Source organism: Thalassophryne amazonica, chromosome 5, assembly GCF_902500255.1.
Source record: "Thalassophryne amazonica chromosome 5, fThaAma1.1, whole genome shotgun sequence".
Taxonomy (NCBI): domain Eukaryota; kingdom Metazoa; phylum Chordata; class Actinopteri; order Batrachoidiformes; family Batrachoididae; genus Thalassophryne; species Thalassophryne amazonica.
In genome coordinates this window covers 117,007,640-117,022,063 of record NC_047107.1, presented here as the reverse complement: position 1 = coordinate 117,022,063, position 14,424 = coordinate 117,007,640, and the positions used below count along the sequence as shown (strand labels likewise).

Below are 14,424 nucleotides of genomic sequence, written 5' to 3'. Positions count from 1 at the left end.
ATAACAAAATAGAAGTAATAATAATTATAATACTGCTGATAATATGAGCGAAGCGACGCAAAGCTCACTCATGCTACACTGTGGCCCAAATAGGAAGTACCAAATTCTTAATCCACAGTGAAACAGGAAATGTCAAATGTCAAACACTTCCTGGATTGACAGATGAGAGCCGATGGAATATCGCGGGAACTCATTGGCAAGCTCACACTCAAACAGTAAGTGCCAAATTTTCAGTCACAGTAAAACAGGAAATGTCAAATGTTGAACACTTCCTGGCATGGGTGAAGCTAGAGTGGAGGCCGGGGTTTCACTGGACTCCCCTGAAATCTGATTGGACACAGTTGATTGACATGTCACGGCACCGCACATCTGGGTGAAAGAGCTGCATTTTGAAATTAGTGAGTCACATGGATTGCTAGGTTCCTCCTGTCCAGTAGATGGTGCTGTGTACCACAAAAAGTTCTAATCCACCTTAGTAGTAAAAGAACAATGTTTACCTCAGATTTGAACTGAACACGTTATTTGAACTATGGACTTCTAACCACACCAAACGTATATTGGTGAGTAAACGACCATATTTTATGCTAGAAATGAGGTCCAGGTTGTTAAAAGCAGCATTTCTCCTTTAATTCGGTGGTTTATTAGTGCAGCAGATAACTGAAACAATCCTTCAAATGGTGATACAAGCATCACATTTAGTTCAAATACAGTTTAGACACTACACTTTAAAAAAAAAATGGCCACTTGAGTTTTCAATAGGCAGCCAGGTAGGGATCATATTGGAACACTTGGTAACACTTGGTATTTCACACATTTTAATTTGTTTATTCTATTTCAAAGACAATTTTTTTTCTAAAATTATCTTCCTTAACTCAAACTGAAAGCAAATCTCTACAACTTCATATATATTAATAAAAAATATAAAATCCAGCTTCCTGATGAAGTGGTGTCGAGGAGGATTTTCTTAAAAAGAAGACCTGAAAGTTCAGCTACAATTTGACAGAAAGTACATTTGACATGAAAGCCTAGATTTGATGTTTTGGTTAAAGAAACTTTTGTATTTCTTCATAATTGATGTAAATAAAGTCCAAGACATATTCAGTGACTTGGAAATGTTCATGTTTCCATCCCTTGACTTGTATGAAGAAAACTGGCAATAAAACTGTCAGGGTCAAAACACATTACCCCTTACGGACACTTAAAAATGAATGGACGCGAGACCAGCAAATCTTTTGTCAGCTGCATGCAGCGGGAAGAGCAGTCTCAGAACAGTCACCACCTCTCTCTCGACTCTCGTCCAACTGTCTCCCTGTGTATTCAAACAGTCAAACAGATGGTGTTATCATAGTGTCATAGTGACATTGTCAGCCGCCTTGAGTGGAAGCAAACATCCTGTGCAGCTGGTGGTTACAAGGTTTAATACAAATCTTATCTGTGGGTTTGCTGTAATTACTAGCCCAAACTCCCTACATCAAACCTCAGACAACCTCGCTTCAAGGCTGCGATATCAACAGAGACGTGCAGGACTACACGGTGCAAAAGATATATGCATGCATGTGACATGTGATGCAGAACAAACAATGATATACGTTGTGACAATATTTATATATATATAAGTTGTGCTGGTGATAATATAATGATATTATGATTATATTGTGATGATATACAGTCAGGTGCATAATTTCTCGAACAAAAACTGATTATTATTTACAGGTATTATCAAGTTTTAGAGATTTGCTTTCAGGTTGAGTTTGAGGAAGATAATTTTAGAACATTTTATTCTTAATTTTTTTTGTATTTCTTGTATTTAAAATGGCATAAACAAATTAAAATGTGTGAAATTCCAAGTGTTACAGTACTTTTGGAGGGCACAGTATCCTAACCTTATGATGAGTGCAAAATGAGTGTGGATAATATTGCTGTTTTGTTTAAGAATGTTTTGAATGTAATTTTCACTGTTGCTACACTTTGTGTCAAATCATAGTCATATCATATACCATATTGATGTGACAATATTGAGATACGATAACTTGGCCATATTGTACAGCCCTACTGTCAACTAGCTGAAAACTTTGAATATTAATTTACATCTACGTAAAAAAAAATGTTTAAAGTGTCGGGGAGTTAAGAGGGCTGTAATTAGGGGGGTCAGCTGAAAGGCAAAAAAGAAAAATGCTTAAAAAGGTGGGGCTGTGGGGGGTGGAGCCCCCCTCCCAGAAGCTGAAAGGTTTTAGTTATGCTTATGCTCCCAAGAACCATTTTACTGAAAAAAGTCTGAAGGACCTAAAGAACATGGTTAGATGGTGAGGAGCTTCGCTCGTTCATGTCCGTGACAAATGCATATTAATATCAGCGAAGCGATGGCACCGAAGGAGCCGGCACAAGGTCAATCATGGTACAGGCAGGCCCAAACTGGAAGTGCTAAATTTTGGGTCCACTATGAAACAGGAAATGTCAAACGTTGAACACTTCCTGGATCGACACTTCCTGGATCAAGAACAGAGGAAATCTCGAGGGAAATCAGTGGAAAGTCGACACTGAAACTGGAAATGCCAAATTTTTAGTCCACAGTGAAACAGGAAATGTCAAATGTTGAACAATTCCTGGAGCAACAGTGTAGGAGATTAACCTGTTCTTCAGTATGTTGTTTTTGCTGTGGTATGTTTAATCCCTGTAAGATTTTTGTTTGTTTCAATTAAAAAATAAAAATAAAAAAGGACAGAGGAGATATCGTGGGAATAGAGCAGAGCTCGTGGGAATTCAGTGGTCGACACTGAAACCAGACTTGCAAAATTTGCAGTCGTCACTGAAACGGAAACATCAAATGTTGAACGCTTCCTGGTGCAACAGTACAGGAGAATAACCAGTTTTTTAGTATGTTTTCCTCTGTGAGGTTTTTCTGTAACTTTTTTGTTTGTCTCAATTAAAAAATAATAATAATGAAATAAAAAATGATGGCCCTGTGACAGACTGGCGTCCTGTCCAGGGTGTACCCCGCCTCACGCCCTATGACTGAGCACCCAGTGACCCTTAATTGGAGTAAGCGGTTGTAGATGACAGAGTGAGTAAAAAAAAGACAAAGAGGAGATCTTGCATGAATAGAGGAGCTCTCAAGGGAATTCAGTAAAAAGTTGACACTGAACCGGACATGCCAAATGTTGAGTCAACACTGAAACTGGAAATGTCAAATGTTGAACACTAACCTGTTTTTCAGTATGTTGTTTTTGCTGTGGTATGTTTAATCTCTGTAAGGTTTTTTTTGTGTAACTTTTTGTTTGCCTTAATTAAACAATTACTGAATCCACAGTTTGAATCACAGAGCTCCGTGTGGAGCTCCAGTCAGAAGATGATAAAGCGAGTTCTTTGAACCAGCTGATGTGATGCGTCCATGTGCCGCATCCTTTCTGTGAGGGCCATTTATTGATAAGTGTCACCATTAGTGTGAGGATAATCAGTGTTTTTGAAATCCTTTTTCTAATTTCACTAATTGTTTTTGTTGCTTTGTTTTATCAGCGGTCAGTTCGGTGAAACACCTTTGGGCTTCCAGCTATTTTCCAGACAACAAAAGTCTTCTAATCCAATGGAATATTGTCACAGATCCTGACCAGAATGGCAATTATTTAGTCCCTCCCACAAACTGTTCCTCAGCTTCACCTGTCAGTTATTACGCCATCCAGTGGCGCTCTGAGACAAACCCGCCCACCAGCCACTGGGGCACAGAGGATGGTTTCAAGACCTCGGCTGTCATTCAAGGTCAGAATTCCTTCTCCAAAGTTCACTCAGTTTTGTGTAATCCTAAGTAAAACAACAAACAAACAAACAAACAAACAAAAAAAACTCAGAACCCCCAAAGGTCTGCTTCACTGATCAGGGTGGGATGTGTTTTCTGTTTACAGACCACCTGGATCCAGATCAGTCCTACATGATCAGCATCTTTCCTGTCTGTGAGCAGCAATGTGGAGTTCCTCAGTCACTGCCCGCCAGTCTGCAGCACGGAGGTAAAGCAAAGGATTCTTCTTCTCGGAAGAAGATTCTTCTTCTTCTTGCCAGCGCTGCTCTTCTGATGACCTGCCTTGTCACACTGCTGGGTGAAAAAAACAAAAACCATTTGCTTTATAAAAAAACCAAGTTGTTTTTGCCTATAACACACTTGAACACTGCCACACACTGGACATGTCTGGAATTGTAACAGGAAATCATGTCATCATTTAGGTGACACAATTAGAAGCTGGTGTGACTGAATTTGCATGTATGATTTTTTTTAAATTTCCAAAGTCAACTTCTGACAGTCGCCAAGTCCACCTCCTGTGTCAAAACACTTTCATGGAATTGTTTCAATGCTTCACAAAACATAATACTGTTTTTGTTTTTTGTGTGTGTTTGGAAGCTCTGATGGAAGCGACCAATCTGTCAGTCGTGGGTGTGACCAAAGCCACTGTCACAGTAAAGTGGGTGTGGCAGAGGAAGACTGAACCAATCAGAGTCAACCGATACAGAGTGATGCTGAGAATAGACTCGGAGAGTCAAAGTAGGAAACAACAACTTTTTGTTTTGCTTCATAATTGTGAACTGTGTTTTAGTGTCAAACTTTCTGCCTTCAGCTTATGAGTGAAAATAGATTTTAATATGGGGAGAAATTCAATGTGGTAAAACAGTAAAAGTTTGCCTGTTGTAAACCCATCATGATTTGTGCTGTGTCACAGGAAAATATGAGCATAGTGCCATGCAGCGGCACGAAGCACGCTCATGGTACACTGACTCCCAAACAGGAAGTGCCAAATTTTGAGTCAACAGTGAAGCAGGAAATGTCAAATGTTTAACACTGCGTGGATTGACAATACAGGAAATGTTGTGGGATCTCACGGGAATTCAGTGGCAAGTTGAGACTGAAACAGGAAGTGCCAAATTTTGAGCCCACAGTGAAACAGGAAATGCCAAGTGTGTTTAACTTTGGAAAGGTTTGTTTGTTAATAATTCCTCCTAGTTTTCATCTGTTTTTTAATTAACCTGTTCTTTGGTATGTTGTTTTTGCTGTTTTATTTAACCCCTTAACGCCTGAATTTATATAGCTGTATATAAAAAAATGTTTTGTGTGTGTTTTTGCCTTTAAGTAGATGGTAAATAATGTTGAGATTATTAATTTCACTTTTGCACAAAACAATAAATAGATATTTGCTTTTTTGGTAATAATTTATGTTATAATGTTATAATAATAATAATGGTATGTTGCAAATTTGCGACAACAGGCATACTGGTCAGTTTGGTATGTTGCATATTTGAATCAAATACTGTAGCATATATGTGACAATAGGTGTTAAGGGGTTAATCCTCTGTAAGGTTTCTGTGTAACATTTTGTTTGTCTCATTAAATAATAATAATAATTAAAAAGTCAAATATTGAACACTTCCTGGATCGACACTTCCTGGTTTGACAATAAACGAGATCTCACGGGAATTCAGTGGCAAGTTGAGATTGAAACAGAAAGTGCAAAATTTTGAGTCCAAAGTGAAACAGCAAATGTCAAAGGTTGAACACTTTCTGGCATGGGTGTAGCTGGGTTGCACTGGACTCCCCTGAAATCTGATTGGACAACTCAGGTGCCACCCAGATGATTGACATGTCACGGCATCGCACGTCTGGTTGAAAAGAACCATTTTGAAATTAGTGACACATTTTGACTGCTGGGTCCCTCCTGTATAGTAGTTGGCACTGTGTTCCACAAAAAGATCTAATCCACCTTAGAAGAAGAAGAAAAATCTTTGAGCCAGATTTGAACCTGAACACATCATCTAAACCACAGACTGCTAATAACACCAAAGTTATATTGAGAATACGTATTTTATGCCAGAAATGAGGTCCAGGTTGTTAAAAGCTGCATTTCTCCTTTAATTCAGGTTGCCTTGTACGTGGGCTGTCCGTAAAGTATCGGTCCTTTTTATTTTTTTTTAAAACTATATGGATTTCATTCATATGTTTTTACGTCAGGCAAGTCTGAACCCTCGTGCGCATGTGTGAGTTTTTCCACGCCTGTCGGTGACGTCATTCGCCTGTGAGCATGCCTTGGGAAGGAGTGGTCCCGCCCCCTCGTCAGAATTTCATTGTCTGGAAATGGCGGAATGAAAAGGACTTTTTTTCCATCAGATTTTTTTCAGAAGCTGTTAGAAACTGGCACCTGGAAACCATTCGAAAAATTTATCTGGCTTTCGGTGAAAATTTTGCGGGCTTCACAGAGAATAAGGACTGTTAACTGTGGCTTTAAGGACGCTTGGCGTGCCCCCCCAGAAGCTGAAGATTTTTAGCTGTGCTAATGCTCCCCAGAAGTACACTCAACAAAAATATAAACGCAACACTTTTGGTTTTGCTCCCATTTTGTATGAGATGAACTCAAAGATCTAAAACTTTTTCCACACACACAATATCACCATTTCCCTCAAATATTGTTCACAAACCAGTCTAAATCTGTGATAGTGAGCACTTCTCCTTTGCTGAGATAATCCATCGAACCTCACAGGTGTGCCATACCAAGATGCTGATTAGATACCATGATTAGTGCACAGGTGTGCCTTAGACTGCCCACAATAAAAGGCCACTCTGAAAGGTGCAGTTTTGTTTTATTGGGGGGGGGGATACCAGTCAGTATCTGGTGTGACCACCATTTGCCTCATGCAGTGCAACACATCTCCTTCGCATAGAGTTGATCAGGTTGTCAATTGTGGCCTGTGGAATGTTGGTCCACTCCTCTTCAATGGCTGTGCGAAGTTGCTGGATATTGGCAGGAACTGGTACATGCTGTCGTATACGCCGGTCCAGAGCATCCCAAACATGCTCAATGGGTGACATGTCCGGTGAGTATGCCGGCCATGCAAGAACTGGGACATTTTCAGCTTCCAAGAATTGTGTACAGATCCTTGCAACATGGGGCCGTGCATTATCCTGCTGCAACATGAGGTGATGTTCTTGGATGTATGGCACAACAATGGGCCTCAGGATCTCGTCACGGTATCTCTGTGCATTCAAAATGCCATCAATAAAATGCACCTGTGTTCTTCGTCCATAACAGACGCCTGCCCATACCATAACCCCACCGCCACCATGGGCCACTCGATCCACAACACTGACATTAGAAAACCGCTCACCCACACGACGCCACACACGCTGTCTGCCATCTGCCCTGGACAGTGTGAACCGGGATTCATCTGTGAAGAGAACACCTCTCCAACGTGCCAAACGCCAGCGAATGTGAGCATTTGCCCGCTCAAGTCGGTTACGACGACGAACTGGAGTCAGGTCGAGACCCCGATGAGGACGACGAGCATGCAGATGAGCTTCCCTGAGACAGTTTCTGACAGTTTGTGCAGAAATTCTTTGTTTATGCAAACCGATTGTTTCAGCAGCTGTCCGAGTGGCTGGTCTCAGACGATCTTGGAGGTGAACATGCTGGATGTGGAGGTCCTGGGCTGGTGTAGTTACACGTGGTCTGCGGTTGTGAGGCTGGTTGGATGTACTGCCAAATTCTCTGAAATGCCTTTGGAGACAGCTTATGGTAGAGAAATGAACATTCAATACAAGAGCAACAGCTCTGGTTGACATTCCTGCTGTCAGCATGCCAATTGCACGCTCCCTCAAATCTTGTGACATCTGTGGCATTGTGCTGTGTGATAAAACTGCACCTTTCAGAGTGGCCTTTTATTGTGGACAGTCTAAGGCACACCTGTGCACTAATCATGGTGTCTAATCAGCATCTTGATATGGCACACCTGTGAGGTGGGATGGATTATCTCAGCAAAGGAGAAGTGCTCACTATCACAGATTTAGACTGGTTTGTGAACAATATTTGAGGGAAATGGTGATATTGTGTATGTGGAAAAAGTTTTAGATCTTTGAGTTCATCTCATACAAAATGGGAGCAAAACCAGAAGTGTTGCGTTTATATTTTTGTTGAGTGTATTTACTGAAGGACCTAAATTACATGGTGAGGACTTTTTCCAGGCATGTGAGATGAAAATAAACAAAATGCTTAAAATGGGTGAGGGGGGTAAGAGGGCTGTAGTTGGGGGTCTGGGGGGAGAAGCTGAAGATTTTTAGCCATGCTAATGCTCCCCAGAAGCATTTACTGAAAAAAAAGTCTGAAGGACCGAAATGACATGGTGAGATGCTGAAGAGCTTCGCTCGTTCATGTCTGTGACATATACATATTATGCATTTTTTTCCATAAAATGTCTGAAAACAGGGAGTGACCAGAAAACGTGGTGGCGTTTCACTAAGTTCTGATCTCACGTTCTTATTAAAGGTTGGTTCTCATTCCAGCCCTGTCGGTGTGGCCGGACCAACAGCAGTACACTTTCTACAACCTGAAACCTAACACTGAGTATTCTGTCGTGTTATTGGCTGATAACGTTTCCAGGGAATTCATCCCCATAGCAACAGGTTTTGGTGAGTTTCACTCGTTCATCTGAGGAGTTTTTTCTGGCACTTTGTTCTGATTTTACTTTTGTAACGGTTTCAGATGAGGCAGTAGTAGTGGCAACAGCAGCACCGTTGTTGCTGCTGGCGACTGTCGTGGTAACCATCTGCCTTTTATCCAGGACTGTGTGAGTTGACATGGAACACTGCATATGTACAAACAGCACCACAGGGACACAAAAACACAACCATTATAGTGAAGCTGAAAAATGGGTTTAAAATTCTGGAATGGGTTTGAGATCATCTTGCTGATCAAAAGATTGGTTGAGATCATCTTAGTAAAATACAGTGAAGTCGAGAGGGACAAATGAGTTTCTGAAAGTCCGGTGAGAAGATCTCAACCAATCAGCTGTTTAAACAAAGTAATTTATATGTGAATAAGCAGAAAAAGATTCAGTCCTGACCCAACTAGTGATTGAAATTTTTAAGCTTTGGAGAAACCTAAAGTTGTGGTTTGCTAGAAACACTTAAAATGAGGAACACGTTAAAATTCATCTTCTTTGGCAAGACAAATGGGATGATGTTCTACATCAGGAAGGGGATAATTCTACGAACAAACCTGTGGACAAGACTGGCATCCTGTCCAGGGTGGACTGCTGGGGCAGTCTTCACCCCCCCATGTCTTTTAATTGGAGTAAGCAGGTATAGAAAATGAATGAAAACCTATGGACAGAAGCACAAAGTTCACTATGATCCAAGAGACACTGAGTCAAATGTCCAATTATGGTTGAGTTCCAGACATTATTGAGAACTCACATCTTTCTCATCATATTCCTGTGCAGGTACAAGTCATATTTCTTCCCGCTCATCTCCAGCCCTCGGGAGAGTCAGACGGGGAAATGGCTGATGGACACAAACCACCAGGTAATAGGTCTGTGTTTTGGAGGTGGAACTCTGAGAGTTCCTATACTAGTCTGCGCTAATTGAAACCTGTTATTTACACTCTTCAACAGAAAACCAAACAAAGAGCAGTTCTGGATATTCAAGACTTAAGTGTGACAGATGTGCTCATAGTAAATAGTATCATGTTTGAACCCAAGTCCGAGCCCCACTCAGAGGAAGTCCAAGATGAAGACACCTCGCCGCTGCAGCTCAGTCACATAATCACACTCGCCTGTCTCAAAGTGGACATGGAATATGTTTCAAATGCTTTGCCTGCAGGTACTACACAGCACCAACTGGTTTCCCTGCAGGCCTACGATCCTGTTTACAAGCCAAACAATGTGATCCATGAGGCCGGCGCTCCTCTGTGGCACAGTGAGACGTGTGAGGTGAACACAGACTTAACACCTCCTCCAACAGAGAAACACAGCAGACAGAGCAACATTTCTGAGACATCACTCCAGGAAGAACCCGCTGACAGTTTTATGTTTCAGAAATTCACAGATGTCTTATTAGGTTAGGTTTGTGCTGAACATGAAAAATGATGTTGCAATGATGAAGGAACAGGAAAAGAGTTCATATCTGATCTGTCAGGCAGATGATAGTACAAGTAACTGCATGACCACAAACACTGGCTGAAAAAAGCAACAACATGTCAGTCTTCAGTGCAGGTGAAGAAGAAAAGCCTTCTGGATAAATATCCACAATTCAACATTGATTCTTGTGCACATTATCTTCATGTTTAGGGAATGAGAGAGTGAACTCTTTGCTGAGGTCATAAAAAACCTACGTGTTTGCACACAGCACAAACAGGTACACAGCTCCCGCTAATAAATACGATGCTAAAAACGTGATTGAGTCCACAGTCCATTTCTGCAAAGACAGCAGAGTTTACCATCCCTCAGTGAATATGCTCAACAAGATGACATACGACATTTTGGGTGAATTATTTATCGTTGCTATGACTTGTTACACTGATGGATTTGAGTTGCCAGGGGTACGGGTTGCATTATAAAGAGAAAAACAGCAGAGTGACACCTGGCTGTCATGGGGATGGCCTAATGGGTCCTTCGGGTCCTTAGGAAGATTCCCTCAGGGAAAGTGAAGTTACAGCAGTATTGTACAACAGCACACAGGGTAAGAAGCACACAGAGTATCAAAGCACACAGAGTATCAAAAGTGAAATAAAAAAACAATTTGCAAATATAAATACAAATACACAAATACGAGGTCTGTTAGAAAAGTATCGTACCTTTTTATTTTTTTCAAAACTATACGGATTTGAATCACGTGCAATTACATCAGCCAAGATTGAACCCTCGTGCGCATGCGTGAGTTTTTTCACACCTGTCGGTTGCGTCATTCGTCTGTGGGCAGGCTTTGAGTGAGCACTGGTCCACCCCCCCATCAGAATTCCTTTGTCTGAGAACTTGCTGAGAGACTGACGCTTTGCTTGATCAAAATTTTTTCAGAAACTGTGAGGCACATCCAAGTGGACACCATTCGAGAAATTCAGATGGTTTTTGGTGAAAATTTTAACGGCTGATGAGAGATTAAGGAGGGTCACTATCGCTTTAAGGACGGTGCGCCACGCCCGAGCCGCCGTCGTCTGCCTGTTTTGAGCTGAAAACTTCCAAATTTAAGGCTCTGTTGACCCAGGACGTCGTGAGAGAGCAGAGAAGTTTCAGAAGAGGTCGGGATCAGTAGTTTATCTGGACATTCCACTGTTAAAGGAGATTTTGTAATGAAAGACGTACGGACGGATTCGCGCGTCGGCACGCAGCCGCTCATTGCACGGCGGCACAGGAAAACGCCTCCGTGTTGATAACTATTCGTAAGATTCAGGTGGCTTTCGATGGCTTTCAGTCGAGTGAGTATCCAAGAAATTGTTTAACAGCTGGGCATGTTCCAACTTGTCCTGTAAGGCTTCCAACGGAGGTGGAAGCCCCCCCAAAGAAAAGTGCACACCGGAGGGTACCTGCCTCTGAGCGTGCGTAATGAATTGGGTACGCTCCTAGAAAGCTCGTGTATTTAGGCTACACCGTTGTAAGAGTAAAGAGTGATGACAGTATTTTTTAATTATTATTTGAACGTATAGACCCTCGGTCAAGTGATCTCCTGCATACCACAAAACCAAACCAACAACTGATCTGAGAAATGACACGAGACAGTAGATTAACCCCACATACAGCCCTCCATCACAAGCGCAAACACAGCGCAACTAGGCATGACAGTCACACAACGGGTCAAAGATAAACCTTTCATGTAGATGTACAGTGGTCCCTCGTTTATCGCAGGAGTTACGTTCTAAAAATAGCCCGCAATAGGCGAAATCCGTGAAGTAGTCAGCGTTATTTTTTACAATTATTATAGACATTTTAAGGCTGTAAAACCCCTCACTACACACTTTATACACTTTTCTCAAACAGGCATTAACATTTTCTCACTTTTCTCTCGTGTGTAAACACTCTCAAAGTTCAAACCTTAGTAGAAAAATAAGACCAACCTGTTTTCAGGCCCAAACATTTGTTTGAGAAATATAAATAGAACGTTTTCCTATAAATAATTATGATGGCTTTTAGAACTAACAAATTTAATTTTAACGATCAACCTATGAGGGTTAGGGACACATAAGAAATTATTAATAGTGACTGACCAGTATTTCACAGTTTCTCTGATCGCGCTTCTTTGTCCTGGCGCTGCGCCACTGTCGCGCCTTTTTCCACTCACACCTCGCTGCAAGTGTCTTTTTCCGAGTGAAGACCACAGTTATGGATAGTTGTTGGCGCTCTTTTTTCTTCTGGGCGAGAAGATTCTTATAAGCAGACACGCAGAACAAAATGCGCGTACTCTCCCTTCGCGGTACCACAACAGGTGTCCCGTCATCTCGACAGAACACCGGCCTGCTTTATGAGGACGCAGAGCACAATGCGCTGTTAAAACAAAAAAAAAAGCATGCAAAATTGGACTAAAAAAATCCGTGAAACTGCGAGGCACTATATTTTCCAGTATTTCTTTCTTTTTTATTTTTATTTTTGATAACTCTCATATCCGAGGGGGCGAGGTTGATGACGTGAGGGGGTGTTGCCCCCAAACGCCCCCTCGTGGCACCGGGTCCGGCAACAGGTGTCCCGTCATCTTGACAGAACCCCGGCCTGCTTGATGAGGACGCAGAGCACAATGCGCTATTAAAAAAAAAAAAGCATGCAAAATTGGACTAAAAAAATCCGCGAAACTGCGAGGCACTATATTTTCCAGTATTTCTGTTTCTTGCTTTTTTATTTTTATTTTTGATAACTCTCACATCCAAGGGGGTGAGGTTGATGACGTGAGGGGGCGTCGCCCCCAAACGCCCCCTCGTGGCGCCGGGTCCGTAACAGACTGCATCTCTTAATTCCACATGGTCCATGTCATCAGTCAGAAAACTGTTCTGTTTTTATAGTAACACACACTGGCCATTTAGAACATAGCAGCACAGTTAGTTCCTGGTCTGTGAGAAGGCACCAGTTCATTGGTTGAGAGTGGTCAGGTGGTCCACAGTCAACTTCCTGTTCAGTCACACTGTTCATAAACACTAGATAGCATTTTAATGCCTTTGCATTCTTGAACCATCTGCTTGTTTAACACCTCCTAGAACCATTGCTTGTAAGTAATGTAGTTAACCTAAGTTTAATGATTCAGTGTTTCCATGTATTGTGTTTTTGTGCAGTTTGTGGTGCAGTGTAACATAAGTTGCTCACCACATTATCTTTGGTGTGTTGTCAGCTTATCTATGTTGTAGCTATGCAGTGATTTAATTACCAGTCTCACTCAGGAAATTTGTACTTTATATTCTGACTTTATTTACATGATTTGCAGTGTCTCTATGAGAATTTCATTATTTGTACTGACAATGGAGGTAATTATACGAAAAGGAAATTTTATTTTGTAATTAGTTTCACGGATTCAGGAATTCAGAAGCTGTGTCCAAGACATTCCCGAGTAAAGGAGACTGAATTTTATTCCCCACATCTGGCTCATCATTCAACCTACAATTACTGACTGTTTAGCTATCTGTCAACTCCAGCACAGTAGGCATGCACGTTGGACGACAGAATAGTCCCCATTAATTAAATCCATTTTTGTATAGTACTGAACAAATTCAAATGCACAAGCGTGTGTGGGTGCGCACGTACTCGTATGGAACCAAATTTGCTCTTTGCGCCCAGCTGGTGTTTTATTGGAGAAATCGCCAAAACTTTCATTTCGGAAGCAAGTTGGAGCAGAGCAAGCTTATTGTTGCTCGCAGCTACGTCGGTAACCACTTAAAAGGCTCGCGGCTACGTGAGGCCGCCACCAGGCCTGCGGCATCGTCGGAGGCCGCTAACAGGCCGGCGGCTATCGATGTGCGGCATCGATAGCCACCGCCAGGCCTGCAACATTGTTGGAGGCCGCCACCAGGCCGCAGCATCATCTGATGCCCGCCACTAAGCCCGCACCATCGTTGGAGGCCACAACCAGGCCTGCAGCAACATATAGCTCTTACTAGCCCTGCAGCAACTGGCTAGCAGATGGAGCTAGCCACCGACAAAATGCCACCCATACAGAGAAACACAGAGGAGGATTATGTATCGTTGACTCAGGTAAATGAATTGCTGCATCAACAGAAGGACATGTTTACTGCTCTGTTACAGCAGCAGCAGCAAATTTTTAAAGAATTTGTTAAAGTTATCATGGACTCAACCAACACCAGAGTTGATGCTTTAAGAGCCACTGGAATGTTTATAGAAGGGGGTGATATATCATGTTTCAGTTGGCCACTGGAGTTTTTTAGGGGAAGATATATTGTCCAAATGGACAAAATGTTTTTTTTTTAATCCAAAGATCTCTTCGGGTGGAAAATTACAGCCCTTTTTAGGGTAGGGGTTAAAGCGGCCAAAACAGTGACATAGTCAAAATGTGAATTTTGACCTTTGAATATCTTTGTGTGTCCTCAGTAAGCCTCATTGATCTTATGGTATATGAATTTATGGATGGAGTTCTCCCAGTTAGCTAAGGCTAACTGAGGGCGCCGCCTATAGGTGACGCTTCCAGTCACA

The 14,424-nt window shown here is 41.9% G+C and overlaps 1 protein-coding gene across 1 annotated transcript in view; it reads left to right on the top strand.

Moving 5' to 3' along the window:
• The window catches only part of LOC117511180 (interleukin-6 receptor subunit beta), a 58,116-nt gene extending 48,124 nt beyond the window's left edge, over nt 1-9,992 (top strand). Inside the window, exons 9-15 of the mRNA XM_034171166.1 lie at nt 3,514-3,753; nt 3,897-3,998; nt 4,388-4,528; nt 8,309-8,434; nt 8,508-8,592; nt 9,247-9,328; nt 9,418-9,992. Of these exons, the coding sequence (XP_034027057.1) occupies nt 3,514-3,753; nt 3,897-3,998; nt 4,388-4,528; nt 8,309-8,434; nt 8,508-8,592; nt 9,247-9,328; nt 9,418-9,867 (1,226 nt within the window). The 3' untranslated portion in view covers nt 9,868-9,992. The remainder of the gene's footprint in view (nt 1-3,513; nt 3,754-3,896; nt 3,999-4,387; nt 4,529-8,308; nt 8,435-8,507; nt 8,593-9,246; nt 9,329-9,417) is intronic.
• The last annotated feature ends 4,432 nt before the right edge of the window (nt 9,993-14,424 follow it).